Genomic DNA, 16159 nt, shown 5'->3' on the forward strand with positions numbered 1-16159 from the left:
CCTGTCCCTGGGCACTTCAAATCTCCCTCTTCACACCCAAGTGGCTTCTAGCTGGACGAGGAGGACCCACTGGCCTGAAGTCTTATCTGAAAGGGCTTCCTCATCATAACAGTGCTTCTAATTCACCTACACAGAGCAGCAAGATGACATTTTTTAAGGAAGCAATATTACTAAGATAATTTTTATATTTACAAACACTATCAGAGAATAATAGAGTTACCAAGCGTTTATGAGCCTTGCATGGGTCATAAAAGGAGTAATCTTTATTGAGATAACTAATTGAGATAACTTTGTCCACAAGTTATGAAACTAATGCTCTCCTTTTGTAGTGCCACTACAAAAGCATTTATCTCCCTGTGGGAAAACGTCATCAATTCTCAGAATTCTGGGCCCAGCCAACTCATTTTATAGTGGCACATAATATTTCAAACAGAAGGATGCTCCACTTATTAGGTGACAAGGCAGAAAAGCCTTCCCAGGGAGGGGAGAAGCAGCTCTCGGGCATAGTTCCCAGGGATGGGGGCGAGAGGGTTTCTGGTGAGAAGAGTTCCCCGGACATGGCTTCTAACAGAACTGTGGGTGGAGAAAACACATTCTGCAGAAAACAGTGGCGACACGGCATTTTCCTTATCAACGTCATCTAATGCAGCTGTGCTGATAGCGCATTTGACTCAATGTCCTAGAATCACTGGTGGAAAGGACCAGCAATTTAAGTCACCCCTGAGGCACTGCAGGGCTGAGACAAGCCCCACTCCATCAGACAGCAAGCCGCCCACGCTGCCCTGGGGGTCCAGCTTGCTGCATGGACTCATGGCAAGCTACATACCTCACTTTGGGGGCGAGGGCAAAAGAAATCATCTCAAATACACTTCAAGGAATTTATTCTTTTATTCTAAAAATTCTGTGGTTTAGATTTGTAATAAGAATATCATTGCTACCTATGATGTTTCTATTTAGTGTATATTATGGATTCATTTTAATAAAAGGATAGTAATATTACCATTTGTCGGCCACCTGTGACAAGCTGAACACTGTCCTGTTTAATACTCATAAGCCTTACATCCATGGGTACTGAAGATATTCCCACTGAACAGAGGGTGAAATAAAAAAAAAAAAAAAAAACTTAAAATGCATAAATACTTTGCCAAAATCTCATACAGCTAATAACTGGCAAAACCAGGATTTAAGCCCCAGCAACCTGATGCCAAAGGCCACAATTGTAACCATTATGCTGCACTGTCGTTCGTTGACACTACATGTATGTAACAGGGATGAACAAGAGTGGGGAGAAGATTCCTCACTTTTGTCATATGTGCTGTAGGCACTTAAAGCACCTTAGTGAATACCATCCAATGCAATAAGTACTATTGTCATTTCCCACTTGAAGAAACTGAGGTTTAGAGATTTTTAAGCAACTTGCTAATTCATGGCAGAGCCCCAAAAACCCACAGCACAGACCTGTCTGGTGCAAAAGCCTGTGGTCTCTCATTACAACCCCATTGCCTCAAACAACTCATTTGAAACTTGCTTCTAGAGAGTGAGCAAAATGATTCCAGATGTACTAGTTAGATAGAACAGACTTATGCTGAAGTCACCCAAAATCTCAGTTAACACAAAAAGTCCCCTCTCTCCCACAAAGTCCACCCCAGCAGCAAGACCCCCCAGGGCCACGGTCCTGCTGCCTTCCCCTGCGGGGCTGCCCTATCCACACCGCTCCACTCTCGTGACTAAGATTTACACTGCCTTAACCAAGCAGTGACACCTGTCTTTCTGCCTGTATTCCTCCGCCAGAGCTAATCACGTGGCCCCCTCTGACCCCAAGGCAGGGGTTTGGGCGCCTGGTCTCCCAGATGGCCCAATGGAGAGAAGATGCAGAGGAGACCCTCAAATTACTGGAGCTGCACATCAGCAGTTCCCGAAGGTGGTGGACAGAAGGAGCACCCCTTCAAAAGGCAGATGCTGGGGGCTCCGTTCTCTATGTCAGTTCAGTTAGGTCTGAACTGCACCCCAGGTACTTCTGACACAGGTGGTCTGACCTCGCCCACACAGCTCTTCTCTGGATGGATGCAAAATGTGCAGAGGTCTATTGAAAAGATCCTCAGGAATGGAGTGAGGCGGTATCCAGCACGCTCATGGGGAGGGTGAAGAAGATACAGACACAGTCCCAGACTCCGGGGAGCAGCATCCACAGTCCCCGCCAGGCTCACAGGTGACGGTCCACAACGCAAGGCAAAGCAGAACACGCTCCAGAGAGCCGTGAAGCGCAGCAGCCTGGCTGAGCTCTATCCTGTCACTCACCAAAGTCAGCAGGGCCCACGTGCCCAGTGGAATGGTCCCTTGCCACCACTGGGTACATATCTGATCACGATACATTTTGTCTCAAACCTCCAGGGCTCCCAGTTATTGCCTCTGAGGAAATACCCACACTTCTTGGCAGGATACTGGGACCATCCACGTTCTCACCCCAGCTCGCTTTCTGTCACCCCACACTCACCCACCCTGAAACCCACACTGTCCAAGGCCACGGCTGATGACCTGATCCCCATGCACAATGTGCCTCCATGCCTCTATTCCGAGGGAATGTCCTTGGGCCCAGGCCTTGTACCCCTGGCATTCAATGCCCAAGACTCAGGTGAGACGCCAGCTCTGGGCAGCCTTTCCCAGCACGCAGCTCCTCCTCACTCCGCACTCTGCTCAAACATCCACGGCTGTCCCGGCCTGGCATCCTAGATTGGACTCGTAGGGGTGATAAATACAGATCTGTTAGTTATTGTCAATATTTCAAAAGTCTACCTGGCATCCAGTGACCTCAAGCAAACCACCTGGACCAGCTAAAGCACCAAGTTGCCTCGTGTCTTGCTGGAATCATGCCAACTAAAGTTTACCAGTGCCTACTGCAAGTGCATGCACCTAGAAGGCAGCAAATAAGGATCTGTCAACTTGATGAATGACAAGAGAAATGTTTGGAAGCAAAACTTTCAAAACCAGTGGCTGCATAAGGAGAAAATAACGGGATGTGGCTCACTGTGTGCTTCCTCTGCTGGACTGCGAGCTCCTGGGGGCCACCTGGCCTTTCTTCTTCTCTTGTCCCCAGAGCCTGGAACAGGCCTCCTGCCTTGAAAGGGCTCCAAGAAGGATGCTAGATCGATCAGAGGAGATGCAAACACCATGACAACAGCGCTGGGGGGACCCTGCAGACAGGGAGCCACCAGGAGCCATAGGAAGGAAAGGAGAGAAGGAAAGATAGAGGAAAAGAAAGAGAGACAAAGGATCCCAAGGAACCCAGGCTGACAAATGAAACGGGCAGGCCACCTTTACCCCAGTCCAGCATATCAGATGGTCATCTTCTGTCCCAGGTCCTTTCTGCAGTGATCATTCCAGTGAACCAATGTCCTGGGGGATATGGCCAACTGCAGAGGGAGAAAGCAATGTGCCCCTGGTTCTTTCCTACCACCATTTATGCTCTTACCAGCAGTACACTCATCGCATCATGCCCCGCACACCTGCGCCATGCCCAAATCCCCCTGGGGAGTGTGAACCACCACTGCCAGCCCTCCACCTTCGAGGTATCATTCTAAGATTTGATTTTAGAGCTAGAGTGACTGCTGTTCCCATATATTACCCCAGGCATTGTGCACTTGCTCTCCTGGAAAGCACAGGTCACAGAAGGTGACTGCCTGCAGGATGTGGTCACTTTCGTGCCAGTCTGGAAGCCTGGTGTTGGACACATTCTATCTCAGTGACTGAATGGCTTTGGGACATGGGGTCAGCTGCCTCTTTGAATATGGGTTATACCTCCTGCTAGAGTGTCTACAGGCAAGTTACTCAACCTTTCTAAACTTTGGTTTCTTTAATTGTAAAGGGAGGATAATGAACAGAATCCACCTCAAGTGAGATGAGGCATAGAAGAGAAATCACATGGAATGCCTTTGCAAGTAGTAAGTACTGGACTGACCAACACTGGCTGCTAATTTTTCTAAAGCAAGGTGATTAGAGTCCAGACTATGCAGTTGGAGCATCTAGATTTAGGTCTCAGAGCTGCCCTTACTTAGCTCTGTCACTTAGGAAGTTCCTTATTTTGACTGTGTTTCAGTTTCTTCATCCATGACAAAGAAATACCAATATAGCCCCTTCATTTGGTTGCATGGCATATGCAACATTCTTCCTTCGTGCCTGACATGTGGTAAACAGTGACTACAGCACTGGCCAGAGCAATAAAGGTGAGCAGTGCACTAGAGGTAGCACACCACTGGTCTGCAAAGCCGTTAACCCGCTGCCTCATTTCCACACTGGGCGCTTGCTGAGCAAGGTCCGGCACTGGCTTTGGCATCTGTGGAAACTCTCACAGAATCTCTCCTGGAGTCCTGGGTGGCAGCAGGACAGAGGGAGCCCACAGGTGCTTCTGCTCCTCCCTGCTCTGCCCATAATTCACGAGCAGGAGGCAATAGGACTTCCAGGCCCACATGCTTCACTATATCAAACACAGCCTCAAAGCTACACATTGTAATTTTATTTTTCCTAAACATTGGGTTCCTATAACCAGTTTATCTTTTATTAGGTTAAACTTTGTGCAAGTCCTGACTTGCATTACTCTTTACTCATTTTCTGCCTAATGATTTGAGGTTCTTAGACACGACTGAGCATCTATGGGGGTTGCCTGGAGATCACCTTCCCAGCGTCCTGAATGCATAAAACCTCAGCACCAGACCTGATCTACAAACAGAAAACTGGTTTTTTAGGAGTCAGCAAGGGAAAGCTTACATCCCTACTACCCAGGGGGCCAAAATGCACTTCATTAGCTCTAACTTGGAATCTCCAGGGAGTACGTGGGCCATGCTGTTGCACAGAGTAAATGTGGTCAGGGAACAGGCACATCTACAGGTGATGTTTCTCCAGAGGCAGAAGTTTGCAAAGAAGACACCCCCCCTCAAAAAAAATTCCCTCATCCTGAGATATAGGGTAGAAATAACAAGCAGAACTAGATGATGAATTATGTCAGTTAAATTGGACGCTAACTGCAGCAGGGAAATTGGATTCAGCTCACCCGGAGGGACTTTCTAAACCCACCTGTGCTGCTGACACCACCATCTCCATGAGCAGAAGTGGGTACAATGCACTGAATCTTGTCATCGCTCCAGTGCTGGCAAAAGAAAGAATTAAGCTTCCCCCCAAAAGCCAGCCTCCGTCAAGGTGCCAGAAGCCCATCTGAGAAAACAAAGGGCCGTCTGTATGTCTCCCTGCTCCCAGCCATCCTTCCAGAAGTCATATATGCCTGATGTTAACAGCATCTGAACATCCAAGAGATCCGCCCCCAGAAGGCTCGCATCAATACCAGAGCTGGTCTTTGCAGGTAAAAGAGCCACAAGTTGAAGACACTGTTAACATTTCCAAGGGATGATAAGAAACCCAACAATAATCCAAAAATGCCATCAATGCCCATGTGCCTCTCTAGGGGAGATGACAGCAGACACCCTAGTAAGTATTACAAGAGGGAATTTAGAGGAAAGAATGTAAACTGCCTGCCTGGTTTTTATATAACATCCTTAGAAAAAGCAAGAAGCATCTAAATGATGATTAGCAAGTTTTCAAATTCACTGCACAGACCACTGAATCCTTGTAAACATCTCATAAATGTGTGGGAGGATATTTGAAGGGAAACCTGAACACAATATAAATATTTTACATATTATTGGACTCTTTTTCTTAAATCTGAGAATTCCCAGGGGCAATCAAACCAGATAGTCTAAGAGCCTATCTCACTTTATTTCAGCATTTTTCACACGTTCACCCAACAAATGTTAGATTCTACTGTGCGTGGAACATTATTTTATGAATTCTATCACACAATACCGTAGTGGGGCTTTAGCCTATCTGCCAATTGGAAACTGTCCCCATCTGATCACACAGCAGTCGCTAGTTTTAATGTACATTCCAAAGGAAGAAAAACAGTAAGAGGAGGGGAAAGTGCTTGTTTTTCCAAATGCATCAAGACCCAAATGAAGTTCTCGTTCCTTCTTCCCAGTGAATAACACTAGTGTTCAGCGAGAAGGCAAGAGAGGGGGGCTTGCCTACATCCGGGGGAGCTCCCGGCCTTTTCTGATGGTGTGAATAAATACTCTGGATGAATTTAATCCCTAGTGAAGAAAAACATGCAAGAAAGGGCATTTCTTTCCATGTGGATACCCTGGGCTGCAAGGAACAGAAGTCATCTTTGACACGGCACACCTGCCACGGGATGACTCGGGACTGAGGCAGGAATCCGGAGCGAGCCTCCTGTTTGGCTCCGAAGGGCTTTTCCAAAAACAACAACAACCGAAACAAAAACAAAACAAAACAGGCATACCCAGAAAGTTCATGCAACTTTAATGTTTAAAATATGGCAGAAAACAGACATGGCAAGAAAGAACCTAACCCTGACTCACAAATGGAGAGACAAGCGCAGGTGTGCGCGCCTAGGTGACAGGAGCTCAGAGAAGGCTGTGGGGTGGGTCTGAGCCGGTGTTCTGGGCTCGGATCTGAAATGGAGAGAAGCGACAGTTCCCCCACCCCCCTCCATCCTGCTGCTTAGACCCCAGAGGCCGGTGAGCGGAGGTCCCTGAGGCGCCCGGAGGAGGCTCAGACATCTCATCCCATCTCATCCCGCAAAGAACCTGCGCCAGCACCCCTTCTCTTTGCGAGATCGCTGCTCCCCGGTCCCAGCCGCTCAGAGCCACCCCGGGCATTTCACCGCCGCCCTGAGTGGCCCCCGCACCCGCTCCCGCAGCGGACACCGCCTAGGCACATTGCTCCGGGTGTGTGCAGCCGACCCCAGGCGGCGGCCTCCGACTCCCCGAGCCGCCGCAGCAACAGTTTTCCAGCCGGAGAAGCGCCGCCAACGCCTCCCTGGAAGACGCTAAGCAGGACCGTGGGCGCCAGAGCCAGGGACCCGGGAGGAGCTGGCCGGGGCCACGGCGGGGAGCTACGGGAGATGGGCCAGGAGCAAAGACGTCCAACGCGGGCCTCGAAAGACCACGCAGGAGGGGAAACTTCTCCTCGAGGGCGCGGGCCAGGGCGCGCAGGGGAGCAGCCCTGAATCCCCTAGGCGGGTGGTGCAGGCCCGCGGGGACTGGAATGGTGGCCGGCCCGCTCCCCGCGCGGTGGGGGTGGCAGGAGCAGGTCTCGGCCCGCGTGCGCGAGGGTCGCTCGCCCCGAGGGTTCCACGAAGGGAAAGGGGGGTCTCTCTCGGTCCCGTGGGACAGGCGAGGAAAGCGGGCGGACCTCGAATCCAGGCCCCAGCGGGACGCGGCGACGCAAACAAAGTTGCGGCGCGGGGAGGCTGGGTCCTGGGTCCCCGCGTCAGTGCGCCCGCCCGCGGCGCGCCACTACTTACACGAAAACCCCGAAGAGCAGGGCTCGCACCCCGATCTCGATGGCCAGCTCCCGCATGGTGCGGCCGGACAGGCTCCCGCGGCGGCGGCTGGTGCTGTCCGCGGCTCCCGCAGCTCGGCCGGCGCCGGCTCGCCAGAGCCCGGGCGGCGAGGGAGGCGCGCTCCAGGCCGCGGGCGGGGGCGGAGGCGGGAGCCTGGCGGGGGCGGGCGGGCGCCGGGGAGGGCTCAGCCCAAACCTCTCCCCTCGGGTCCCGGGGCTCCCGGACGCCGCGCCGGCCGCTCCAGGCACTTCGGGCCCCGCGTCCCCGCGCGGGGCGGAGGGCGCCTCGGGGACTCCCGGCTCCGTCTCGCCGGGCGCCGCCTCCGCGGCTGGGCCAGCGCCGGGCGCCGGCGGCCCGGGAGGGGAAGCCCGGGGAAGCCCCGCCGCCGCGGCCGCCGCCTCCCCTGCGCGCGCCGCGGCTCCCCCGCCAGTGGGCGGCCCCTGGGCTCGGCGCCCGGCAGCGCGCTCGCTGGCCTCTGCCTGCGGCCGCCCTGCGTCCCCCGGCTCCGCTCCGGCTCCCGCTCGCCCGCCGCCGCCCGCCGGCCCCCGCGCGCACGTGGGCATGTAGTACACCAGCGCCGGGGACTCTCCCGGGCTGGGCACCCTCCGTGTCTGCCGGGAGCGCTCCTTCCCTCCCGCGTTCTGCCCTCCCTGCACCTTCCAACCTGAAATTCTCTTTTCTCTAGGAAGTTCCCCCGAGATCACTCGCGGGCTTCGTTCGCTTTGCTCTCAGGAGATGCCAGCCAGGCTCCACAGCTCGGGCAGAGACTGAGGGCAAAGGCGAGCCTGGCTCCCCGCCAAGCCACCAGCGCCAGGTGGCCCCTGGGGACCGATCCTCCCTCTCCCACCACCCCTTCCTTGCCCCTGGCAGCTTTGGGCTGCTGTGCTGTGGAAGAGCAAAACAGCGCCTGGCTCAGTCCCTGCCAGCGGCGGTCAGGGTCGCTCCTCGCTGACACAGCACTCAGCCAGCTGCCAGGAGCAGGTAGAACCAGGAGCCTCATCCCCCGGGTTCAGAACCAAAAGCCCAACCCTTGCCGGTGGCCTGGGGGTCAGAACCTCAAGCCAGAGCCCTGCAGGGGCTTGGATGTGCTTTCCCCAAACCTGTTAGGATTATGAATACTTTCCTTAGAATTTGAACTTCTCCACTTCACTATTTAAAACAAATAGACACTGAAAATGCAAAACTCACAGTATTTTATAACCACTAGCTTGTTCCTGGGGAGCCCAGGCCTCTCCTAGGTTTTAGAGGAGAATCAGCCAAAATTTTGTGAGCAGAGGAAACGGATTAGAGGGTGTGGTTCCTGGGACTGAGGGGCTGTATCCCAGACTTGGGTAAAAGAGGGAACAGGCAGAAAGGAGCCTCAGGACCAGGGCCCTGCCCTCAGCAAAACGCAAACAGGCCCTGCCTCCAGAGGAAACCGTGACAGAGCCAAGATGCCTGAGCCAAGATATCTCAGAGTTTAGAAGCAGACAGGGGAGGAGCACTCCAGGCTCCGTATGGACGGGACTCCAACCTGGAGGCACGCAGGCAGGAACTGCATCAGCTTTGCTTGTCACTGTGTACCCACTGCCCAGCACGCTCTGAGTGCTTGGTTAGTATTTAGTGAATGAATGAATGAATGAGTATCTCATCGAGCACACGGGGTGTCAGGGGTGCAGGTGGAATAAGAAGGACCTGGCGGGAGGAGGTATGCTTCTGTCTCCTCTGTCTTGGGCTCGGCAGCTACCCCAGACACAGCTGGACCCCCTGGGTTGGCAAAGTGGTGTAGGAGAGCCCATGGCAACCCAGTGAACTCCAATGATCTGGATCTGAGATTGTCAGGTGGCCATACTCCAGCAGGGGATACTGACAACAGCCCCTGATACTGGGACATCACTTACCTATAAGCTGAGTGAGGCCTGTGCAAATCTGTGTGCTGTGCGCTAGGATTCATAATCCCCCTCTGCCCTCAAGAAGATGAGGAGCCAAGAAAACACATGGTGAACTATGCAAAGCAGTACTAATAAGTCCCAAAGCAGTGTTTCAAAAAACTGGATCACTCAGAGGTCAGAAGTCAGAGCTACATCTTTGGTCTGAAGTACCCTGAGGACAAAGCCTCACAGAAGGGAGGTGGCTTTTGTAAGGCAAAGAGGGAAAGCAGAAAGACAGGACATTCTTGGCAAGGGCAAAAGTGTAGGTGCAAGGTGCGAACGATGGAAGGAGTTTGGAGGGTACGGTGGGTCAACCCCACTGGCAGAGCAGTTAGGTTGGTGGAGAGAACCTAGTTGTGACAGTCCTGCCCACCACGATCTGTTACTGGGATTGCAACATTAAAATTGTTTGTAGTAGAGCTATCTAGAGTGGGAGTTTGAAAGGGCATGTGACTTCATTGCTGTAGTCATTCAAGAGTGACTTTGAAACACCCAGATCTAAAGAGCTGCCCAATTCAACCCATTCAATGCTTGAATTTATTTTATACTATCCCCTCCAAGTGATCATCCTATGCAGGTTGCAGATCCTGGCATGTAAAGGCATTCACCCTTCAGAGAACCTGTACCCTTTTCATACAGCTCTGTTGAAAGTGCATCCTTATTGGAAATTGCCGCACACCATCCTGCATCTTCCATCAGTGCATTAGTCCTGTCCCACCAGCTACACAGAACTGATACAGTCAGCACTTCAGTGGTGGCAAACAACAGATGGCTCAACCTAAAAATTATTTAAGAAAAAATAATTGCAAAGTCCAGTGGGTGATCAGATTTCAGGCAGAAACTAAATTCAGAATACAAGCAACGTTATCCAGACCGGGTTCTTCCCAACTCTCCGCTCCATCTACACTGTCCTGGCTTCCAGCTCAGGCTCCTGGTAATTTCAACATAAGTGCAAACATTCTAGCTTTATGTCCTCTCAGGTTCAAGTCTGGCCAGAAAGACCTCTGCCTAAGTCCCAGCACTCCCAGCAAAAAGGTGTCATTGAATGTTGGTGTTGCTGCCAACCCTGAACCAGTCACTGGGACTAGGGAGTCGTGATGGATTGTTTGTCTCGGGCCTGAGTCACATGCTTCATTCCCACCCACCGCCCCCGACTGAGAATGGAGGAGAGGTGAGCCCACAAACACAGGCTGATAATTTGGAGCAGGGAAAACATTTGATGGGAACATAAACCACCAAGGGCCATCTCCTTCCCGGGTCCACAGCTATGCAAATTGGAGACAACTATGTCTTTGTCCAACCCCAAGATCTTTAACCAGTAAAACAGATTTATTCTGGGTGTCTCATGATAAGGCTGCCAATTTCTGCCATTGTCACTGCAGACTTGCAGGACTGACTTTAAACAAAACTGTCAGCCCTGATGCTTGTCTTCAGCTGCCCAATCTTTTCTTTCTCCAGCCCCTTCAGCAGCCTTGTCATCTGCCTTAATGATCTCCTTTTCCATTTACCAAAGCCTACTGTCGAGGGAAGGCTGTAGCCTCATTCATTATGTAAACCTGATCAGGATATTCAGTGGGCTCTCTCTCACAGAAGAATCTGTAATTTAAGCCGGGTCCCTGTTGAAGGGAAGACAGGCTCTGATCCCCCTGAAAAGGGCTGCAGATGGCATCTTCAGTGCCCCAAATCCCAAAAATCAGGCAGCCACCCCACGCATTTGGAAGTTCCAGCAGCTGTCCACTATGAACATGTGCCAGGTAGGTAGAGCCCTCCAGAAGTGTCGTGTTGCTGCACCAGCAGGTAAATGAGTTTATGGGGAGTGAAGAAGCAAAAGCCGGTTAGATAAAGTGACTCAGCCTGAGCACCCAGGTGCCAGGCTTTGCAGACCCCACTGAGTTTTTTTAAGATCCCCACAGGCTGTGATGAGTTCTCTAACGAAGAAAGCATGGGTCAGAGCTTCTAGCAGCCTCAGAAATGCTCCAGCATAAGAAATGAAATAGACACATCGATCCCTTGCCTAGACATGCTGAACACCATGGCTGTAACTGTGACACTGGTCTTTGAAAACTCACCTCAGAATTTAGACCGAGGGTAGCTTCCTTCAATGCGTATGTGGCCACACACAGTTTCAAAGCACCACTTTGGGGAAATCGCTCACATTTCGCATTGAGCTTATGGGCTTGCCAAGAAAATCAACTTTGTTCCTCTATAGTTGTGCCTCTGTTGTCAGATTATGTTTTTAGCTCCCAAACACTGTCGTCCAGCATGGATGGGACAGGATTGTCCATCCCAGATCCACCAGACTTTTGACTGTTTCCAAAAACCAAAGCTGCCTACAGAGAAGACAAACTTACAACAATTTGTTATAATCTCATTTCCAAAAGCCACACTTTGTGCCTGAGTGACACTTACCTAGCTGTTCTAGTAGTGGGTCCTGGCAACAGGCAGCCAGCACAGTGACCCTTGCTCACAGGGACCCACACATCCGGGCTTTCCACCACGGCTGCCTGCTACCAACTAGCCGATGTGCCTAAGGGTGCAAGAGGGATTTCTTCTCTCTGCTTCAGCCTGGCCCATGAGTATCTTCCACAACGGTCTCAATAAGTATCTGTCTGCTTGACAGCTTGAGGGACACAGAACTCACTCACCACTCATTTCATTTCCAGAGAGATCTATTGTTGTTTGAGTAGAATCAGATTCGCCTGTAGCCATGGGTCCAAATTGCACTTTGGGGACCATACAGAATAAATTTAATGTCTATTCTTCTACAGTGTAGCCCTTTAATTATTCTACAACTACAAAAAGAGAGAGAGGTGGATTAAAAGAACCAGAGAGAGTGAGAATGAGAGAAAGAGCTAGAAAGCAGAGAGACCAGGGGAGAGGAAAGGGGGGGAGGGCTGCTGGGGGAGAGGGAGAGGGAAAGAGAGAGGTCCCTTTATTTTCCAAGCTAAATATTCTCAGTTCTTCCACCTACTTTCAAGCAGTAATATTTATGAGACCCCTGAGAATATGGCACTAGACCTGACACTGACATGCTTTAAGCCAAATTCCACATACTAAAGGTAATTTTCCTATTTCCAGGGAAGCCGTAACATACGTCAACAGTAAATTAACCCTTGCATAGGTTTAGAGCAGGCATTATTCCGTCCAAGGAGAAAATGTATGAATTAATGAGGTCTTCAGGGGAAAAAATGATACTTCATTTCTCAGAAAAGTTTCAGTTAGGAACTTTCTTTCCTAGCAGGATTTTTGTCTATCATTTTCAAATTTATCCATGAGAAGGAATCACTTTCTTTACTTCATCCAAACAGAACTCTCTGGGAGTCAAAAGCAGGATTCTCATTGCCATAGATGCTGTGGCATAAACTAGAATCCTGGAGTGTCAGGGCAAGAAAATTAAAAAAGAAGCCTTTGCGCTTAGTGCACAGTTAGTTCTGTTTTTCTTCATTCTTTGCTGGAAGTCCAGGGCCTTGCAAAGTCCCCCAGCGGGTCAGGCAGGACTGGAACCTGGGCACCCTCAGGCATAGTCATCTGCTCTTTAAGGCACCAGCTCCCGTGAGGTGGCAGCTCATTGTGGTTTTGACTTCCATTTCCCTGCTGGCCAGTGAGGTTGAGCATCTTTTCATGTGCATTTTGGCCATTCTTTCATCATTTTTGTGAAGTACCTATTCATGTCTTTTACCTATTGAGTTGCTTATTATTATTGATTTGAAGGAATGCAATCTATTCTGAACGCTAGCCTTTTGTTAGTTATATATATTACAAATTTCTTCTCTCCATCTGTGGCGTAACTTTTCATTTTCTTAGCAGTACCTTTCAAAGAGACATGCTTTTACTTTTGATGAAGTCCAATTGATCAATTTCCTCTTTTATGATTGTTCCTTTTGTGTCCTATGAAATCTTTGCCTACTCCACATTTGTAGATTTTCTTCTACATTTTCTTCTAGAAGCTTTTATAATATTAGCTTTCGTATTTAGGTCTATGTTATATCTCAACTGAATTATTGCATGTGTCATGAAGTAGGGCTGAGGTTATTTTTGTCATAAAGATATCCAGGTATTCTAGTCTTTTTGGAGAAAAAACTATGTTCACATTGAATTGCCTTGACACTTTGGTGAAAACTGACAATTAGTGTGGGTCCCCTCGATTCTTTTTATTTTTTCCATTCATCTTTTTTGAGTACTGTTCTGTGAGAGCCAATACCAAGGGACTTGTACAAAACGCTCATAGCAGCTTTATTCATAAAAACCAAATACTGCAAATATCTCAAATGCCCATTAACAGGAGAATCAGTAAAATAACAGCATGTTCATGCAATGGAATACTACTCAATAATAAAAAGGAAAGAGTTACTGATAGACACACACACACACACACACACACGAATAAATCTCAAAAGGATTATTTTAAGCAAAAGAACCACACATAAAAGAAAGACATACCATATCTTTCCATTTTATATGACTTTCTAGAAAACTCACAATTGAACTATGGTGATAGAAAACAAAATGTTGCTTACCTCTGGGTGGAGACAAAAATGGAACATAGGAAATTTTTGAGGTGTTTGAAATAGTCCGTACTTAATTGAGATGTTGGTGGCATGGATGCATGCATTTGTCAATATCCATCCAACTCTACACTTTAAATCTGTGATGTTATTGTGTGTAAATTATACCTCCCTTTTTTAGAAAAGAGGAAGAACAAAAGGGAAAAAAATAGGTCACAGGATGTGGAGGGAAATTCTCAGTGAGTTCTCCCAAGAAAACCATGCCAGCTCCTCAATTCATCCAAGTATTCTACCTGCCACAGGGTTATATGCACTCTGTAAAAAGAAAATGCTGTTTGTTTCACAAAGACCACAGCTACAAGGTTGCTTCCAGAAAATATTTAGAAGCTCCTCAAATGCTCCTTGCAAGGAGACTCTCAGACAACAGTATGAGTTGTTTCCCCAGAAACATACACACTCTGAAAAAGAAGCTTATCCCAAAAGGGTGGTCAAAAATGTGGCATTCTGTTCCTTGCCGCACCTGGTTAGAGGCATCAAGAGGCATGAGACAATCTATGTCGCTTTTCCCATTGCACACGTGCTAAATGCTGAAAGTAATCAGAAGCTTAGCATCTCTGAGTTGGACAGAACTCTGGCACCATCCACCCCACCTCTCTCCAGACCAGAGTCCCTTGTCCGATATTCCTGCTGGATTCCAATCTGACCACTGACCTGGTCTGACTGGTGACGTCAACACTTTGCAGCCCATTCTTTTCGGACAACTCTTCATTTGTTTTCAGAGTTCTTAGCCTTTATTAACCGGCAGTCTTCTTCCTAGTCCAGGCGTCCTCAAACTACAGCCCACGGGCCACATGCCGCCCGCCTAGGACATTTATCCGCCCCCCCCCCCCTCCGGGTAATTTTGCCACCCGCTGCCTGTCCTGCTAAGCAGCTGACTCGTCCCGGGCCCACAGTGCGCACTCTCCAATGGTCTGAGGGACAGTGAACTGGCCCCCTGTTTAAAAAGTTTGAGGACCCCTGTCTAGTATTTTTCATGTGTTGATCACTCTTTTACCTTCAGAAGGAGGAAAGGACAGCTGCCACCTCTAGGCTCTCCTGAGGGGCCAGGGAGGCAAGGCTGTTCCTTCGAGCCATCCTTTTTCCTCAACACCACTTCTTGCCTTTTATGTGCTGCAAAAATATTCACCAAAGATAAGAAAAATGGTCTCTTTTATGAAAGAGGAGCCTCCAGGTCTTCACTGCTCTCCTGGGAGTGAAATCAGCTGCAGAGCCAAGGGCTATCGGGAGAGTTAGGAAAGACTGCGTAACTGCAGAAGTCAACCCTCACTAAAGGCTGTTCTTCCACCATTATGGCTCATTCGTGTAGGGAACGCAGGGCTTTCCTACTCCAAAGATCCCCTTTTAAAGTGCAGAATTTCCCGAGTAGAGTCCTGCATTCAGCTGTTTATCAACAACATCCTATTTTTCATATGTCAATTTCCTGATCATAGCATACTTCATTCATTATCTTGTTTGACCCTCACCAGGAGCTCGTGTGGTAGAGAATGTGTTATTTGTATTATTATTTCCACCTTTATTTTTGGGAGATAAAACTCAAGCAGTTGCACGGTTTGCCCAGCTCCACCAGAGCAGGAACCAAAGGGCAAGTCTTCCTCCTATAACGGATCCAGTGCTCTTTCCAGATGCCATGACAGCTGGTCCTCACTGTTCAGGTGGAGATAGTGACTGATGGGCAAGCAGAAAGAGAACACAGGATCAGTGCCTAGGAAAAGTCAGAGGAGTGTGTGGGCCAGAGCATTGGGGGTGAGGAGATGAGGGCGGATGATAGGAAGGGGTGGCCAGGCCTACAGCCACCAGCTCTATGTGCTCCACAGTTGGGCCAGGCACAACTGTCCTCAGAGAACCTTGCACACACCAGGTGTTCAGAGCATGCTTGCAGCTGCCACTACTTCACGTCTTCCAGGCCAGTGGTTGAGCCAATTAGGATTCCTGTAGCAGCAAGTGATAGAACACCCGACTCAAATTGGCCAGAACAACAATGTCCAGGGGGGGTGCTCCGGATCCCACTCAGCTTGATCTTGGGCTCAAACAATGTCATGGAGCCTCAGTTTCTTCAGTGATTTCACTCGATACCACTTGTCTGTTATCTCCATACTCAGACTGATTCTCTCCTTGCGGGGAAAGTCTGCAGCTCCAACTTACAGCTGCTCAGGTTCAAGTTCATCAGATAATAAAAATGAAAGAAAAATATATATACACATATGTGCAGATATATATTTTTTTCCAACAGCTTCTGCAAAAATGAGATTCTCTCTGATTAGACCAGCTTGGGTCCT

General features: G+C 49.6%; 1 protein-coding gene across 1 annotated transcript in view; it reads right to left on the bottom strand.

Moving 5' to 3' along the window:
* PLPP4 (phospholipid phosphatase 4) overlaps nt 1–7491 on the bottom strand; it is a 115683-nt gene extending 108192 nt beyond the window's left edge. The window contains exon 1 of the mRNA XM_012739176.3: nt 7370–7491. Within this exon, the coding sequence (XP_012594630.1) occupies nt 7370–7425 (56 nt within the window). The 5' untranslated portion in view covers nt 7426–7491. The remainder of the gene's footprint in view (nt 1–7369) is intronic.
* Nucleotides 7492–16159: the final 8668 nt, after the last annotated feature.

This window comes from Microcebus murinus, chromosome 14 (assembly GCF_040939455.1).
Source record: "Microcebus murinus isolate Inina chromosome 14, M.murinus_Inina_mat1.0, whole genome shotgun sequence".
Lineage (NCBI taxonomy): Eukaryota > Metazoa > Chordata > Mammalia > Primates > Cheirogaleidae > Microcebus > Microcebus murinus.